General features: G+C 34.6%; 2 protein-coding genes across 2 annotated transcripts; both read right to left on the bottom strand.

Moving 5' to 3' along the window:
- Positions 1-9,916: 9,916 nt before the first annotated feature.
- Positions 9,917-11,713, bottom strand: LOC132057800 (uncharacterized). Its single transcript, XM_059450404.1, has 3 exons — positions 11,248-11,713; positions 11,016-11,136; positions 9,917-10,841 (listed from the first exon to the last, which is right to left on the bottom strand). Exons 1-3 carry the CDS (start codon positions 11,711-11,713, stop codon positions 9,917-9,919), a joined length of 1,512 nt encoding a protein of 503 aa, XP_059306387.1.
- Positions 11,714-11,795: 82 nt separating this feature from the next.
- LOC132057799 (uncharacterized) lies at positions 11,796-13,250 on the bottom strand. Its single transcript, XM_059450403.1, has 2 exons — positions 12,255-13,250; positions 11,796-12,095 (listed from the first exon to the last, which is right to left on the bottom strand). The coding sequence occupies exons 1-2, from the start codon at positions 13,248-13,250 to the stop codon at positions 11,796-11,798; spliced, it is 1,296 nt and encodes a 431-aa protein (XP_059306386.1).
- Positions 13,251-14,869: the final 1,619 nt, after the last annotated feature.

The following is a 14,869-nucleotide window of genomic DNA, read 5'->3' as shown; positions in this document are numbered from 1 at the left end:
TATGCACAATTATGGGTGTTTAAGGTTAACAAAAATCTTATCCAAATAAAAAATGATATTTTATTATTTGGTTTGATTTGTTTTTATATTTTAGAAACTCGATAATATTTGATCTGGTTTGCTTTTATTAAAAAAATATAGAAGAGAAAATCGAATCAAACTAATAAACTATAAATGCATAATTTTTATAACTATATATATAATAAAACAATATGATAGTTGCCACACTATAAATATCTAATTGGTTCATTCATTAAATTACTAACCAAATTGCCAAACCAATCCAAATTAACAAATATCAACAATTGTCAAACTGATAAACTTTGTTGATGCTTGATTTGATTTGGTTAATAGTCAAGAAATCATATTTTTTTTTTTTTGCGCGGATTGGCCTTCTTTTTGGGTGGTCTTTAATTTTTGCCCTTCGCCTAATACTCGGAGGTTCTGGGTTCGAACCCCAGCTCAGTAAAAGAAGGAATTTTGCAAGGCAGAGGTTTGGATTCGCAAGACAGAATTTTGCCTTCAAAACTCTGCCTTGAAGCATGCAAAACTCTGCCTTGCGAATCCAAACTCTGGCTTGCGATTTTTTTTTTTTTTTAATTTTTGATTGAGCAGAGATTCGAACCCGAAACCAACATATTTTTAGCGAAGGACAAAAATTAAAGACTACCAATTTGAGGGGAAAAAATTAAAGACCACCCCCAACGAAGGGCAATCCAGCAAATTGCCCTCAAGAAATCGACTCAATGGTTTTATTTTAATTTTACAAAATCGGCCAAATCGAACCATCCAAGGCTGATCTAGAGTGCTACATGTATATTATTTTAAAAGCATGAATATAAATGTTGGTTGACAAATATCCTTCAAATATTGAACGACTTTTATACCCTTTACAACTAAATCATATCTTAATAAAATAATTTTATACTGGATAAAATTGTAATATTAAAACGTTTCTAATGTGAATTCGAGAACTTGTAAGTTTAATCAACTTCCAACCTTTAGCTATTTTAGAATGGGTGAAAATCATTTTCACCCCCAACTTTGCTTTAAAAATCAAAATCTCTCCTCAACTTTAAATAATAGTCATTCTCCCCCTCTTTATCCTATGCAATGTCTAAATTGCCCGTTGTTATTTTCAAGAAATTTATATAATGGTTTATATTTTTAATTTTTTTTTTAACAAATTTATCAATTTATTTAAGTTAATTAACATATTAATTGTAATAATACTTTTATGAATTTGTCACGAAATCTAGTGCTATTTTTTTTTTTTTTTTTTTTTTAAGCAAAGTCCACTATATTTGGTTTATTAATTTTCTAAAACAAAAATGAATATAAAAAGAACCTCTAAACTAACGGGAATGTAGAAAATGATCCGAAATTCAAATGATCAACGACTTTTATAACACACTTGATGATATTACTACATGATAATCTAAAATAATGAGAAAATAAGACAAGAATAAAAAATAATCCGAACTTTAAAATCTTCTATATTCATTGATTTTTCCGATAAAATTGTAATATTAAAATCATTTCTTCTTGGATCTTGTGGATTTTGTGGAAGTGGCAGGAGTCGAGAACTTGTAAGTTTAATCAACTTCCAACCATGAGTTTTATGTCGTTTTACACTTTATTTTGCCTAGGAGACAAATGGGTGAAAATCATTTTCACCATCCCAACTTTGCCCTTGAATTTAGAAAATCAAAATCTCTCCTCAACTTTAAATACTAGAAGTAGTGGTACCAAGATTTGATGAGTTTTTTCGTTATCATGTTCGGCCTCGTCTATTTCGGTGAACATGGCTTTATTTTCTAAATCCTCCATTTATATAATACATTTTTATATTATCCATTTGTTCACTAAGCTTTTTTTTTTAAAATTAGGTATATATCAATTTATTTAAGTCCTCATTAACATACTTTGTTTTTTAAGTGGAATAATACTTTTATGAATTTGTCACGAAATCTAGTGCTATTTTTTTTTTTAATTATTGGTATCTTCATGCTCCTAATTATTTATTTTTTTTTTTTTTTTTTTTTTTTTTTTTTTTGTAACTGGAAATTTTATTACAAAAGTATAGTAATATTTATAAATTATTTCTACATATGCATTAAATATATGTATGTACAAGCATGTCTATGTATAATTAAATTTAACGTCTCTCTTATTCTCTATTGTCCATAAAAATAAACAAGTTTTGGTTGTAATTAATGGAATAGTTATTAAATTATAATTTAAAATTCGTTTACAATATAAATAAACAATTTTTAAGAATTTGTCTCTATTGTATTTTTTTTTTTGTATTAGTTGCATTAAAATATATTTATAAAGCTATTATTACCTGTTATTTTCAGTTGTATAAATAGATATTAGAGTTTTGATTTTTATTAATAAATTTATTATTTTTATTCTGCTAATTTATTTCACTATAAAACATTATTAACTTATATACTCAATTAATATTTCATACTTTTTTTTTTCACCCAGAAGATAATATTTAATTTTTATAGGAAATTTGTTACATAGATAAAAAAAAATGAAGAATATCTTGATTTTAAAAAGTAAAAAAAGACGAAGACAAAAGTTGATAATGTAAGGGTAAAATAGGAATTTTAAAAAGTCAGTCAGAATAAAGGGGGGAGAATGACTATTGTTCAAAGTTGAGGAGGGAGTTTGATTTTTAAAGCAAAGTTATGGGGTGTCAATGATTTTCAGCCATTTTAGAATTAGTCTCCTACTAATGGTGAAGTTTTAATGTGGCTGTACTAATTCTATAAGGAAAGGAACACCTTAAACGGGCTCATATTTTTATTTATGGAAGGTATTTGCTTCGAACAAGCTACATATATGCACCCGCTATCACAATTGTGATTTTTGTTGTTCAGTTTTTTGGCTTTCAGAGTTCAGACTATGGAGTAAATATACAATAGTCATTATATTCTACAATGAAGAACGTAAGAGTAATTAGAAAGATTTTGCAACAACTCCCTACTTGAAGGTACTCATGTTTTAGGTATTATTGGTTTATTTTTCTACGAGCATCATAATTTCCTTAATCACATGAAGTCTCTCTCAGAAACTTGAATTTCGATTTATTAGTCTGGTCATTATATTTCCTCTAAATATTAGTATCCAATATTTTCCTTCCTTTAGCGAGAGAGCCACTGGCCACTTGTACGGATACTTCAACGACAGTTATATGTTGGATAAACTTGTATATTTACAACTTTTGTAGTACAAATGATGGAGTACTTCAAATCCTAATTAAGTTTCAACTTTTCGGTTATTTGAGATATTATATCCTACTCATTGATCGGGTCCTAAACTTATATACCGACTTCTACACCCTTTAACCAAAAATTGTTTCTTTCAAAATTCACAACACAAGCACCTAACTGATATTATGCAAAAATATTACCAGATATTTCAGTGGCTAATTAATACTAAAAGGTTTGCTATGCAATGGGTTTACGAAAGGAAGCACATACCCGAGGGTAGGAGATTTCTCTTGTGATGTCAATAGGATTTACTCCTCATTAAGGAAACATATGTTTTAGTTAATTAATTATCACAGGTAATATGTCTATTTTAGTTTTTTGGTTTTGTTGCAGAATGCAGAACAGGAATACTATGGTCAGAATGTCAAAAGTTAACACCATGGCTCCGCAAGAAGACGTTAGTACGACGGTATGTTTCTTGCATTTATAATTAGGTCTAGAATTATATCTTTCTTTCTTAAAATTTTAGTTATTCATATTCTTTTAATTTTTTTTAGTAATGATTTTCAGTATGTAATGAAAATAAATACATTATGTGGTCACTAACCCAATTCCTAATGTTGAATTATTTTAGTTTTAACATATTTTTCCACATAGTTAAAAGCATAAAGGATATATACCAAAAATAATATTTTAATGAAATGTATTAAGTGGATACGATCAAATAATATTTTTTGTACCTCATAAAACAAAAAATACTATGTAATTTCAAATAATATTACCTAAAATTTGTTATGATTGGCAGAGGATATCATGCGAAGCACGTTCATAGAGACTAGTATATATGACATTTAGAAAATTAGCAGAGTGTGTATTAGACAGACCACAAACATGTTTAGTAGACAATCTATGGATAACATATAATAAAAAAGAAACAAAATATTTTATAGCAACTTTAAATGCTCTATGCCAATATTTTACAGACAAAAATCAAGATAAAAGATTTAAATATTATGTTGTAATACATGGCAAGACCAACGGCGTTTTTCAAACTTGGCCGAAGTTATAGATTCAGTTATATATATATATATATATATATATATATATATATATATATATATATATATATATATATATATATATATATATTAAAATATTTACTAAATAAAAAAATAATTCAAATCCAATTATTATTGTACTTTAACTTAGGTGTATTTAAGTCATAAACTTTAAATCTTAAATCCGCCCACCGAACCATAACATCTATGCACGATTGGAAGATGATAGACCTTCATTATTCTCGCTTCTAATTTATTTTTCAAAAGATATATATATATATATATATTAAAATATTTACTAAATAAAAAAATAATTCAAATCCAATTATTATTGTACTTTAACTTAGGTGTATTTAAGTCATAAACTTTAAATCTTAAATCCGCCCACCGAACAATAACATCTATGCACGATTGGAAGATGATAGACCTTCATTATTCTCGCTTCTAATTTATTTTTCTAATCTTTTGAACAGTTATAAAGGCATTATCCTTGCGGTGCCTAACTTTTTAAATTGTTTGGGTTACTAATAACTCTAATTAATTAGTTTGCTAATAAATAACTTGCTCGAGTAGGTAATAGAGTGTGTTGAATGTAACTGCAGCTTCGCAAATGTAACGACCCGTTCGGTCGTTATAGCATTCTTGACCCATTTACCCCCGTTGATCCTTCCCCGAGCCCTATGAGTACGATTTTAACTCACGTGGATGGGTGGTATGGTTCCCGAGATGATCGGGTGAGGTTTTTGATGACTTTTGTGAAATAGAGCCTTTAAGTGAAAAACATTTGAGAATAGTTGACTTTTGAGTGAACGGACCTTTTTCGGAAATTCGTCGATTCCGAGAGGTCCGGATGATCGACTGTGACCTGGTGGGATGTTCGGTTCTATTTTCGAAGCACTCGGGAGCGTTTTGTGTTGTCGGTTGGAAAGTTGGCCTTTGGCCGTTGGGTGTTGACCCGGTCAAATAGGCCTTTGTTGAGAATTTCGAGACCACGAGTGAGCCTTTAGCATGTTTTAATGTGTGTTTGCATATCTGTTTTGTATCTGGGAGGTCTCGGGTGATTGTCGGATTTTGGGGTTGAAATTGTGAAAAACCAGAAAGTTTTTGGTGTCTGGTGTCTGCTGTAGCGGCACCTGGCTCGTGGTAGCGGTCCTCCCATGGTGGAGGACTAGCCGCTATAGCGGGCTAGTGGGACTTGTGTTGAGTAGCCACAGCGGACGGGGATCCGCTGTGGTGGACTCGCAATGGCGAAGGTGTGATAGCTGTAGCGGATGATGCGGACAGAATCCTATTTAATGTCTTAGTTAAAACCCTTCTTTTCTATCACTTCATTTATTGATCCTAAGCAACCTTGGAGGCTATTTGAGGTGATTTTTGGCTGGTTTCTTCTTGTGGGTAAGTATCCTAACCTTAGCCTTCATCCTTAATCTGTCATAAGCTTTAACCCATGCTAGGAGTCTATAGACCTTAAGCAATAAAGATGGGTTTAATGGTTTCTTCACTAATGGAGTTTTAGTCTTTCAAAATGGGATTGGTTAGTGGATTTAACTTCTTTAAAGCATGGAATTTGATGAGATAATAGGTAACAAGCTTGAATCTTCCATTAATGTCGATGAAATTAATTGTTGGAAAGTTAGGATTTATACCCGAATTGAGAGTTTTTCACTTAAATAACGAAATTGACCCATTCTTGAGTTGGTTTAGCAAATGATTGATAGGATTGAACTCCTAGAACGTTGAGTTGCATGTTTCAATTTCAAAATACTCGTTTTACCTTTGTGGGCTCGTTTTCCCCTTTCTCGGTAGTTGAATTTGATCCAAAAGTTGAGTATAGCAATATGGGTGTTGTTCTTCCTTATTTCTGATTTAGAACTCGATAATGAATAGACTGTGAGTATTTGGAGGCGCTACGAAAAGGCAAGGCAAAGTGTGATTGTTCGTGGCTCCTACTAGTCTACCAGGTAGGTTACGACTTACCTTTCGGTTAGACTCCAATTAGTGAAACATATGTGGGAGTTAGATATTGACGGGGAAAGCATGCTAGGTCTTCGGGTATGGAGTTGGGATGGAATTCTACTAGGTTGGTTGCTGTTGACTGTGGCTTGTCGTCCTGTTATTGTGTTTAGGCTTGTTGCCTTATTTGTTGTGTTGTGATACGTGTTTGCATTCATTTCTCTCTTGTTGTGTCATTTATCATCGAATAAAGGAAGAATAATGAGATTAGGCCTGAGTCGTGATGTATACTATGATGATACACTGTTGAAATCTTGATTATGATTTATTGTTAATGATATATCATGCATGGCATACATTCTCATTTCACCTGTATATTTATATTGAACTATGACTTGATACTGAAGATGATAAATGAGAAAATGGAATATATTGGTGACACAAGACCTAGTAATGAGGTGTATTTGTCATAATTGGAAGGAAGGGGTTGTTATATACTCTTTATGTTGATTGAGATGGTTTGTATGATTCATTCCATGGTTGAGCTGATTTTTCTAAGTCTTGTTATGGCTTATGGTATTGTGACTTGTACTTTATTGGCATTTGATTTCATTGATTGATCATGCTTATATTTGAGTGGTGCTTCAGATTGGGGTTCTAGACTTGAACCATATTTTGAATACTCATCTTGCATACATTATATGTATATAAGGCACATCTGACAGGGGGTGAGGATGTGGTCTATTTGTGAACTCGTGATCCGAGGTATATTCCGGAGCGAGGGGTACATGAATTTCGCATGTCCCCCATGGGTCATGACTATTATGCGAACAATGCCTTTAGCATGTGTGTACAGGGTATTTGGCCAGTGCATTGCATTGCATTGCACATCATTACATTTCATCCTACATCATCATATAGCTCCGTGTTTCTGATCTGGCATGGTTTGTTTATACTATTGTTCTGGTATAGATTTGATTATAGATTGGGCTTGATTGTGGATTAGTGACTCCACCTAGGTTCAGGACTTAGATTTGTGATTATTGATTTGAGATTGTTGAGACCTAGCAGACTTGTGGTTTAGAAGCTTCACCTAGGCTTATGACTTGGAAGGCAAGTTCCGGTATGACGTATGTGTGGGTGGAAGCTTTGATATATTGGGATAAATGATTCGTGATTATGCTTGATTGCTTATCTGCCTACTTGTTGATTTCTTTCTTCATATATGTGAACTAATTGTTGTCGGCCTATGATACCTACCAGTACTTGTTGTTTGTACTGATGCTACTCTTGTTGTACTCTTCTTTGAGTGCAGAGTTTGTTACTAGTTCCAGTTCCCGTCCTCGAGAGTGATCTGAGTCTACTTGACAGAGACTCTAGGGTGAGCATTTGGGCTAGATCCGCAACCCGGAGACTCTTCCTTTGTATTTAACTGTCTGCTCTGTATTCTTAAGACAGTATTGATATTTGAGAGTTGTACTTCCTATCAGACTTGTATCTATGTAATAGTGGCTCTTGTACTAGTCCAGACCAGATTTTGGGGTTATTATTACTTCCGCACTTATTATTCATATGATTTGAATCTGTTAGCTAAATCATTGTTTATTTCTGCATAATTCTTATAAATGACTAAAATGATTTGGGAATGGTTCGCTCTCCGGGGGGGGGGGACAAGTGTAAGTGCCATCACAATTCACGAATTGGGTCGTGACAAGAATCAATTAAATAAGCTTATGCTTCATTTTATGTCCATCAAGCACCAAGTAGTCAACAATTCACCAATTTAAGTATTAGTGTTAACATTAATTATTTGCCTCACTACACGTGAGTCAACTAATTTCTACTCCCTCTGCCTCAAATTATTTGCCGTGGTTACTAAAAATAATTGTCTCAAATTATTTATCGTTTTAGAAGTTCAAGGCACAATTAATTATTTTTCTCCATTTTACCAGTGGTAGAATTTTGTTATTAATGAACATTTAATGAAGAGAGATTTTAACTTAAACATAAACAAGGATGTTGTCAAAAACTCTTTCTAATTAATATTTCTTAAGAGACGTATTAAAAAAAAGGACAATAATTCATAGTAATGATAGAAATTCATTAAGCTGTTCTAATGGGGTCAGTACAATCTATCTTTTTTTTTAAAAAAAAAAAAAATTCTTTAAACCTAAGGGGTTGTTTTGTATTAATACAAATAAAGAGGTTCAAATCGCAAAGTGTAACGACCCAAAAACCCAATTGTGCCGTGAGGGATCCCAACTCAATTATTAGGCGAAACCCCGAATCCATACAAGTCAAGATAACATAAAATAATTGCGGAAGTAAAGTCAAAACAACCCAAGGTACTTAAGTCTTAATAATACATAGATACAAAATATGTCTAAATCTGAAACGCTCCCCAAAACCTGGGAGTCACAAACACACGAGCAACTAATTCAAATACAAGTCTGGAAATACTACATAAAGCTGTCTGGAATGAAGGAAGACAGTAAGTAAATAAGAGAGTAAAGTTTGGTGATGTGGGACCCTTATCAGCAGACCCTGGACTCCAAAAGCGTGCCTCAATGATCAACAGAATCACGACCTCTACTCGTGCTTGGATCCAAACCTGCATACAAGTGTAGAGTGAGTACGGGAAGTACGTGTACCCAGCATCATCGTTGACCGACCCTAAACTATAGTGATGACGAGGGTTGGTACTTCTAATACTCCTTGTCTTGCTTTGTTAGTCTCAAATTCATAGTTTAAAAACATACAATAAGTAGATAAGAGCCTTACATTGCAATCAAATCATAAAATCCATTACTTTCTAGAATAATCGTGAAGGTTCAACCTTTCCATCGTTTTAAGTCAAATGTAAGTGTAAAGAATCCATCTTTGAATCAATTAGGTCAAGTATGAGCATAAACATACAATAATTAATGGATAATCGAATAATTCATTTTTTCAAATAATGTTTATATTAAGAAATTAGCGTAATGAAACAGTGGATGCAGTTATAATGCAGCAAGTACTTTATCTAAAAATTTGTGTACCCTGTCTCCTTATAGCACTTGACATCTTATACAATAAGATGTCTGAGTTACGTCATATGCACAATTATGGTGTTTAAGGTTAACAAAAAATCTTATCCAAATAAAAAATGATATTATATTATTTGGTTTTGATTTGTTTTTATATTTTAGAAACTCTGTAATATTTGATCTGGTTTGTTTTTATTAAAAAAAATAGAAGATGAAAATCAAATCAAACTAATAAATTATATATGCATAATTTTTATAATTATATATATTAAATATAATATAATAGTTACACACTATAAATATGTAATTGGTTCATTCATTAAATTACTAACCGTTAGTAAATATAAATTGAAAAAATTGCCAAACCAATCCAAATTAACAAAGATCATCAATAGCTAAACTGATAAACTTTGTTGATGCTTGATTTGATTTGGTTAATAGTTAAGAAATCGAGTAAATGGTTTATTTTAATGTAACGATCTGTTCGGTCGTTTAGGGCATTTTTTTTTTGGTCAAATCTGAAATTTGTATTAAACCAAGTAAACTTTGTACACACCTGCTCTTTTGGACTATAGAGACAGGACTCTCAAAGCAAAACCTATGCAAAATAACCTTTCTATGCTACTCTAAACCTGTCACAGCCTATGTAGCAATGCTAACAAGGAAAACTATTGAGGTCTGCTAACCTCCTACTCCATTTACAATTACTTTGGCCTACAATATGCAATTGTAAAGGTATTTCTCTAGTCCTATCCACATTGCTTCTGTGTTGTTGTTGAAATCTTCTTGCATTTCTTTCCATCCAAATATGGTATACAACAGATGTGAAGACAAAACCCAATATAGCCCATTTAGGACTGCTACTAGTGACTCTTCTGGACATCCATTGCACTTCCTCATCCCATGTCCCAATCTGTCTCCTGATACCTGTCCAGTGGAGGAGAGTTTGCCAGACAAAACTTGCATAGTTACATTCAAAGAACAGATGTTTGTGTGTTTCTACTTCTCCAACTGAACATAGTTGACATATAGGATCCACCTGTATTCCCCAAGCAGCTAATCTATCAGTTGTGGCTAATCTATTCTGAACTACCATCCATAATATGAACTGTTGCCTGGGGATCACATTTTTGAGTAACACCAATGATTTCCATTGTATTTTGGGTTGTTGTGGCATAGTTGAGAGGTATGCTTGTTTAATGCTGAACTTTCCATTCTTTGTACACTTCTTAAGCTCTTCTAGTTCCTTCCATTGTCTGGCATCAAACATTTTCCTGATTAACCATGTAGCCTGCTTTGGAGTGACCATCTCTTTGATATCTCTATTCTTGATGTAGTGTATGTGAACCCAAAGTACCCACATCTTGTCCTTTTTCTTAGCAATTGCCCGTAGGAGTTTACTAATGGCAGCTCTATTCCATTGCTCAAACTGTATGATATTCAACCCTCCTGAAGATTTGGATTGACATAAGGTGTCCCAGGCAATAGGTGCTTTTTTTGCATACTCACTTGTCCCACTCGCAGGTAGTTCCTGCACACTCCTACCACCATCTTGGGTATTTTCTTGGGTAGGAGGAAGACTTGACTCCAATATGTTTGCATCTCAAACAATACACTCTTTATGAGTTGTAACCTGCCTGAGTATGAGAGAAACTTGGAGGTCCAACATCTCACTTTGGCAACCATTTTATCTACAAGTGGGAGGCACTGGTTGATAGTTAGCTTCCTAGAAGATAAAGGAAACACCTAAATACTTAGAAGGGAGTGTGCCAACTGCAAAGTGTAGCTCATCAATCAGTTGCTGTTTAAGCTGGTCAGTAGCACCAGCTATGTAAAGATTGCTTTTCTCCATGTTTGCCTTTAGACCAGACACTGCTGAGAAATGTTCAAAAGATTACATCATGAGTTTTATAGAAGGGTAGTCTTCCCTGCAACACATCAATAGATCATCAGCAAAACACACATGTATAATTTTCAGTTTAGCACATCTGGGATGGTGTTTGAAGTCTGTTTTCTGGCTTAACTGTTTCAAGGTCCTATTGAGGTACTCCATTATTAGGACAAAGAGATAGGGTGACATTAGGTCACCCTGTCTTAGTCCTTTTTTTGCTTCAAGCTTGGGAGATAATACTCCATTGATTAATAAGGAATTACTGACAGTACTAACACATTCTATAATCCAGTTGACCATTCTGGTAGGAATTCCAAACTCCATCAGCAGTTGTCTTACAAATTCCCATTCAACTAAATCATAGGCTTTCCTTATATCCACTTTAATGAAACATCTAGGAGAAACTGTTTTCCAGGAGTAGCTTTTGAAAATTTCATGTACCAGAATCACATTGTCAAGAATATTTATGCCTTCTATAAAAGCTGATTGGGATGGTCCTACTAGGTAGTCTACTACTGGTTTGAGCCTGGCAATAAGTATTTTGGCTATAGTCTTGTACATAGTAGAACAACAAGCAATGGGTCTGAATTCTTTTACATAAGTAGGATTTGCCCCCTTTGGAATTAGTGTGACTGTGGTACAGTTAACCCTCTTTGAGAATTTTCCCTGATTCAAAGAACTGAGTTACTGCTTTTATAACATCTTCTCCTACTACATCCCAATTTTGTTTGAAGAACTCTGCTAGATAACCATCAATGCCAGGTGCTTTATCAAGGGGCAAATCAACAACAACATCTAGTATTTCTTTTCTGGTTATTATCAACACCATTTGTTGTTGTTGACTAAGAGTCAAGTAGGGGACATCTCTAGGAATAGTTATATCTAAGCATGGTAATGATTGAGCAGCTGCACCTACTAATTGTTGGAAAAAACCTCTAAATTCCTGTTTAATAAGATCAGGGTCAGTTAGTCTAGTGTTCTGTTCAGTACATATGCTAGAGACTTTGTTTCTGGATTGTCTGGCTTTCAGCTTAGCATAGAATTATTTGGAGTTTTTATCACCAGGGTTAATCTAAGTTGCTCTTGATTTATGTCTAAGTACCTTTTCATGTATACCATCCCACTTCACAATTTGTTGACTGATAGTTCTTTCCTCCTCTATGAGTTGTTGATTGAAGTAGTCCATATTCAAGTCATCCTGTATATCCTTTAATCTCCTTTTGAGTTCCACCAGTCTCAGTTCTAGGGATGAGTATTCCTTGTGCATATTTCTAGTATACAGTTCCAAAAGCTTGAGTTTTCTCCATATACTATACATGGTAAATCCTGGTATGTTCCTTTCCCAAATTTTCTTAACAGCTTGTTTGTATTGATTTTTCTGCAACAACACTGTTAGTAATCTGTAGGGTGTTTTCCTAGAGGACCTGTTTAAGGTAGTTTTTAGCATAATAGGGGAGTGGTCAGAGCATTGTCGTAGCATAAGTAAGGAGCTAATGCCAGTGTAAGTGTGAAACCATGCAGCATTCCCCAATGCCCAATCAATTAAGCTATATATTCTTTCACCTGCATCCCTTTTGTTACTCCAGGAATATGAGCATCCACTTCTAGTTAGTGTTCCTAATCCCAGGTCCTCCATATAGTCCTGGAAATCAGTAATTTCTGCTTGATGCACTGGTGCCCCATTAATTCTATCATTAACTATTAGTCCATTGTTAAAATCTCCAACAATTAGCCAAGGCCCCTGTATAGTATTGTGCATATCTCTCAATTGTTGCCACAGTGTTAGTCTATCAGCTACAGTATGGAGTCCATAGATAAAAGTAATTGTGCTGCTAAATGTGGAGTTCCTGTTATGCACAAGACATTGTACAGCCCGATTAGTCTCCTTCACAACTAGAAGGTCCACACTTGCATTCCAAATTAACCAAATTCTTCCATTGATAGCAGAGCCATAATTGCAAGTAAAGCTCCATCCTGAGGCAAGAGCATGCTGTACTTTGCTTGCTTTATTGTCTCTAACCTTTGTTTCATAACAGCCCATCAGGTCCACTTTATTCTTCTTTAGGAATTCTTTCAATTCTCTTTGTTTAAAGGACATGTTATGTCCTCTAATATTCCATGAGCAGATTAACATGATGAGGGATAGGTGTTTGGTACATTACTCTTGTCCCCTTTTAAAGGAGGATTAACCTTTAGTTCAGTCTCTTCTGGCACCCTCCCAGGCTCTTGTATTTTTATTGCACCACCCTGTTGAGTCCTTCTGGCCAACTCCGTTGGATCAACTGGATCATGGTTTATGTCACACCCCGATCTTACTAGGGTGTGATGGGCACCCGACCCCATATTCGGAGCCGAGCGAACCCGCTGACTCTTATCGCACGTATGAGCTACACCGTTTTTTTTTTTTGACTAGCATTAACATAAATAGCACAATTATGAACATAGGCTAATAAGCTTTGCGATCATACTATACAGCGACGGGGATAATCAGGAGTACAAATAGCTACTGTATATATCTGTCTACGAGCCTCTAAACATTATACACATATACATAAGAAGGGCCGAGTGCTGTCGTGCCCGAATATACATATACACAAAATAGTACCAAAGAAGTGAGGCTCCGGAACAACTGGAGCGCTGCAAAGTGCTGCTAGTGAGGCTTCTAGGAACCAAAACCGTCTGTCTGCTGACCTGCGCGACATGAAACGCAGCATCCACAAGAAGGGACGTCAGTACGATAATGTACCGAGTATGTAAGGCACAAGTGATAACGTAGTAACTGAATGTATAGTACGAATAATAACAGAATAGATATACAGAGCTCATCCTGGTGCAGAAATAACCTGTACATATGTATGCCCTGTAGGCAGATACCCTGCAAGCTTAGCCCATTTCTCAGAACACGGTGTCCCGTATCCCCGTATACGTAAAAACAACACATTTCAAGAACGGTATCTCTTACTTACATTCACAGACGCCGAATACATCGGCTCTCCCACCCCCTCCCCAACAGTGTCCCAACACCACATGTCATATATATCATACATCGCATATACAGACGCCGCGTACGGCTCTCCCATATCCCGCGTCCGGGCATCCCGCGTCCGGGATGGAATCCAGCTGAATCAGGTGGAAACAGTTGCCCTCCCCTTTTTTCCCCATGTACATTTACATATACATATACATATACATATACATATCCATGCACGTATGCGTGTATCATAAGGCGAGGTTACCAATGAAAAGTGTCATTATGAGGAAAACATCAAATAGGGTCATAAGGTATAGTTTCATCTACTTAGAACCTTTATAGCAGTCATTCCCTATAATAGAGTTGAGATACCAACAAGAATCGTTTAACATTTCCATATTTTCATTTTTATAGCAGAACATTTCGTCAACATATCTATCGTAGGCATTTTCTCATTTTCGACTCCATCGTTATCATTATAAGATCGTATTCTTCTCCTTAGTCAAGGAATCATCTTTGTCGTACTTATCATGGACGTATGTTCTTTCTTAGCATTATCGTTATCACGGTCATCGTAGACATTTTGACATTAGGATAGTGTTGTACCTATCGTTTGATAATCGGGACGAGGATCAAAAGTTTCCTTAGGATTCTATTCCAAAACAAGTCAAACGAAGCGATAGGGAAAATCCGGGAACAATGGGCCCACCTTGGGCCGAATGAGATAGCGTACATAATTTACATAT

This window comes from Lycium ferocissimum, chromosome 5 (genome assembly GCF_029784015.1).
Source record: "Lycium ferocissimum isolate CSIRO_LF1 chromosome 5, AGI_CSIRO_Lferr_CH_V1, whole genome shotgun sequence".
NCBI classification, from domain to species: Eukaryota; Viridiplantae; Streptophyta; class Magnoliopsida; order Solanales; family Solanaceae; genus Lycium; species Lycium ferocissimum.
This window is presented reverse-complemented; position numbering and strand designations above follow the sequence as displayed.

Coding starts and splice junctions, on each gene's coding strand:
- LOC132057800 (XM_059450404.1), bottom strand. CDS start 11,713: ATGTACAAGACTATAGCCAAAATACTTATTGCCAGGCTCAAACCAGTA. Junction 11,137..11,247: donor CTTCAAACACCATCCCAGAT/GTGCTAAACTGA, acceptor AACATTTCTCAG/CAGTGTCTGGTCTAAAGGCA. Junction 10,842..11,015: donor GTTGGCACACTCCCTTCTAA/GTATTTAGGTGT, acceptor ATTGGAGTCAAG/TCTTCCTCCTACCCAAGAAA.
- LOC132057799 (XM_059450403.1), bottom strand. CDS start 13,250: ATGTCCTTTAAACAAAGAGAATTGAAAGAATTCCTAAAGAAGAATAAA. Junction 12,096..12,254: donor GGGATGGTATACATGAAAAG/GTACTTAGACAT, acceptor CTTATTAAACAG/GAATTTAGAGGTTTTTTCCA.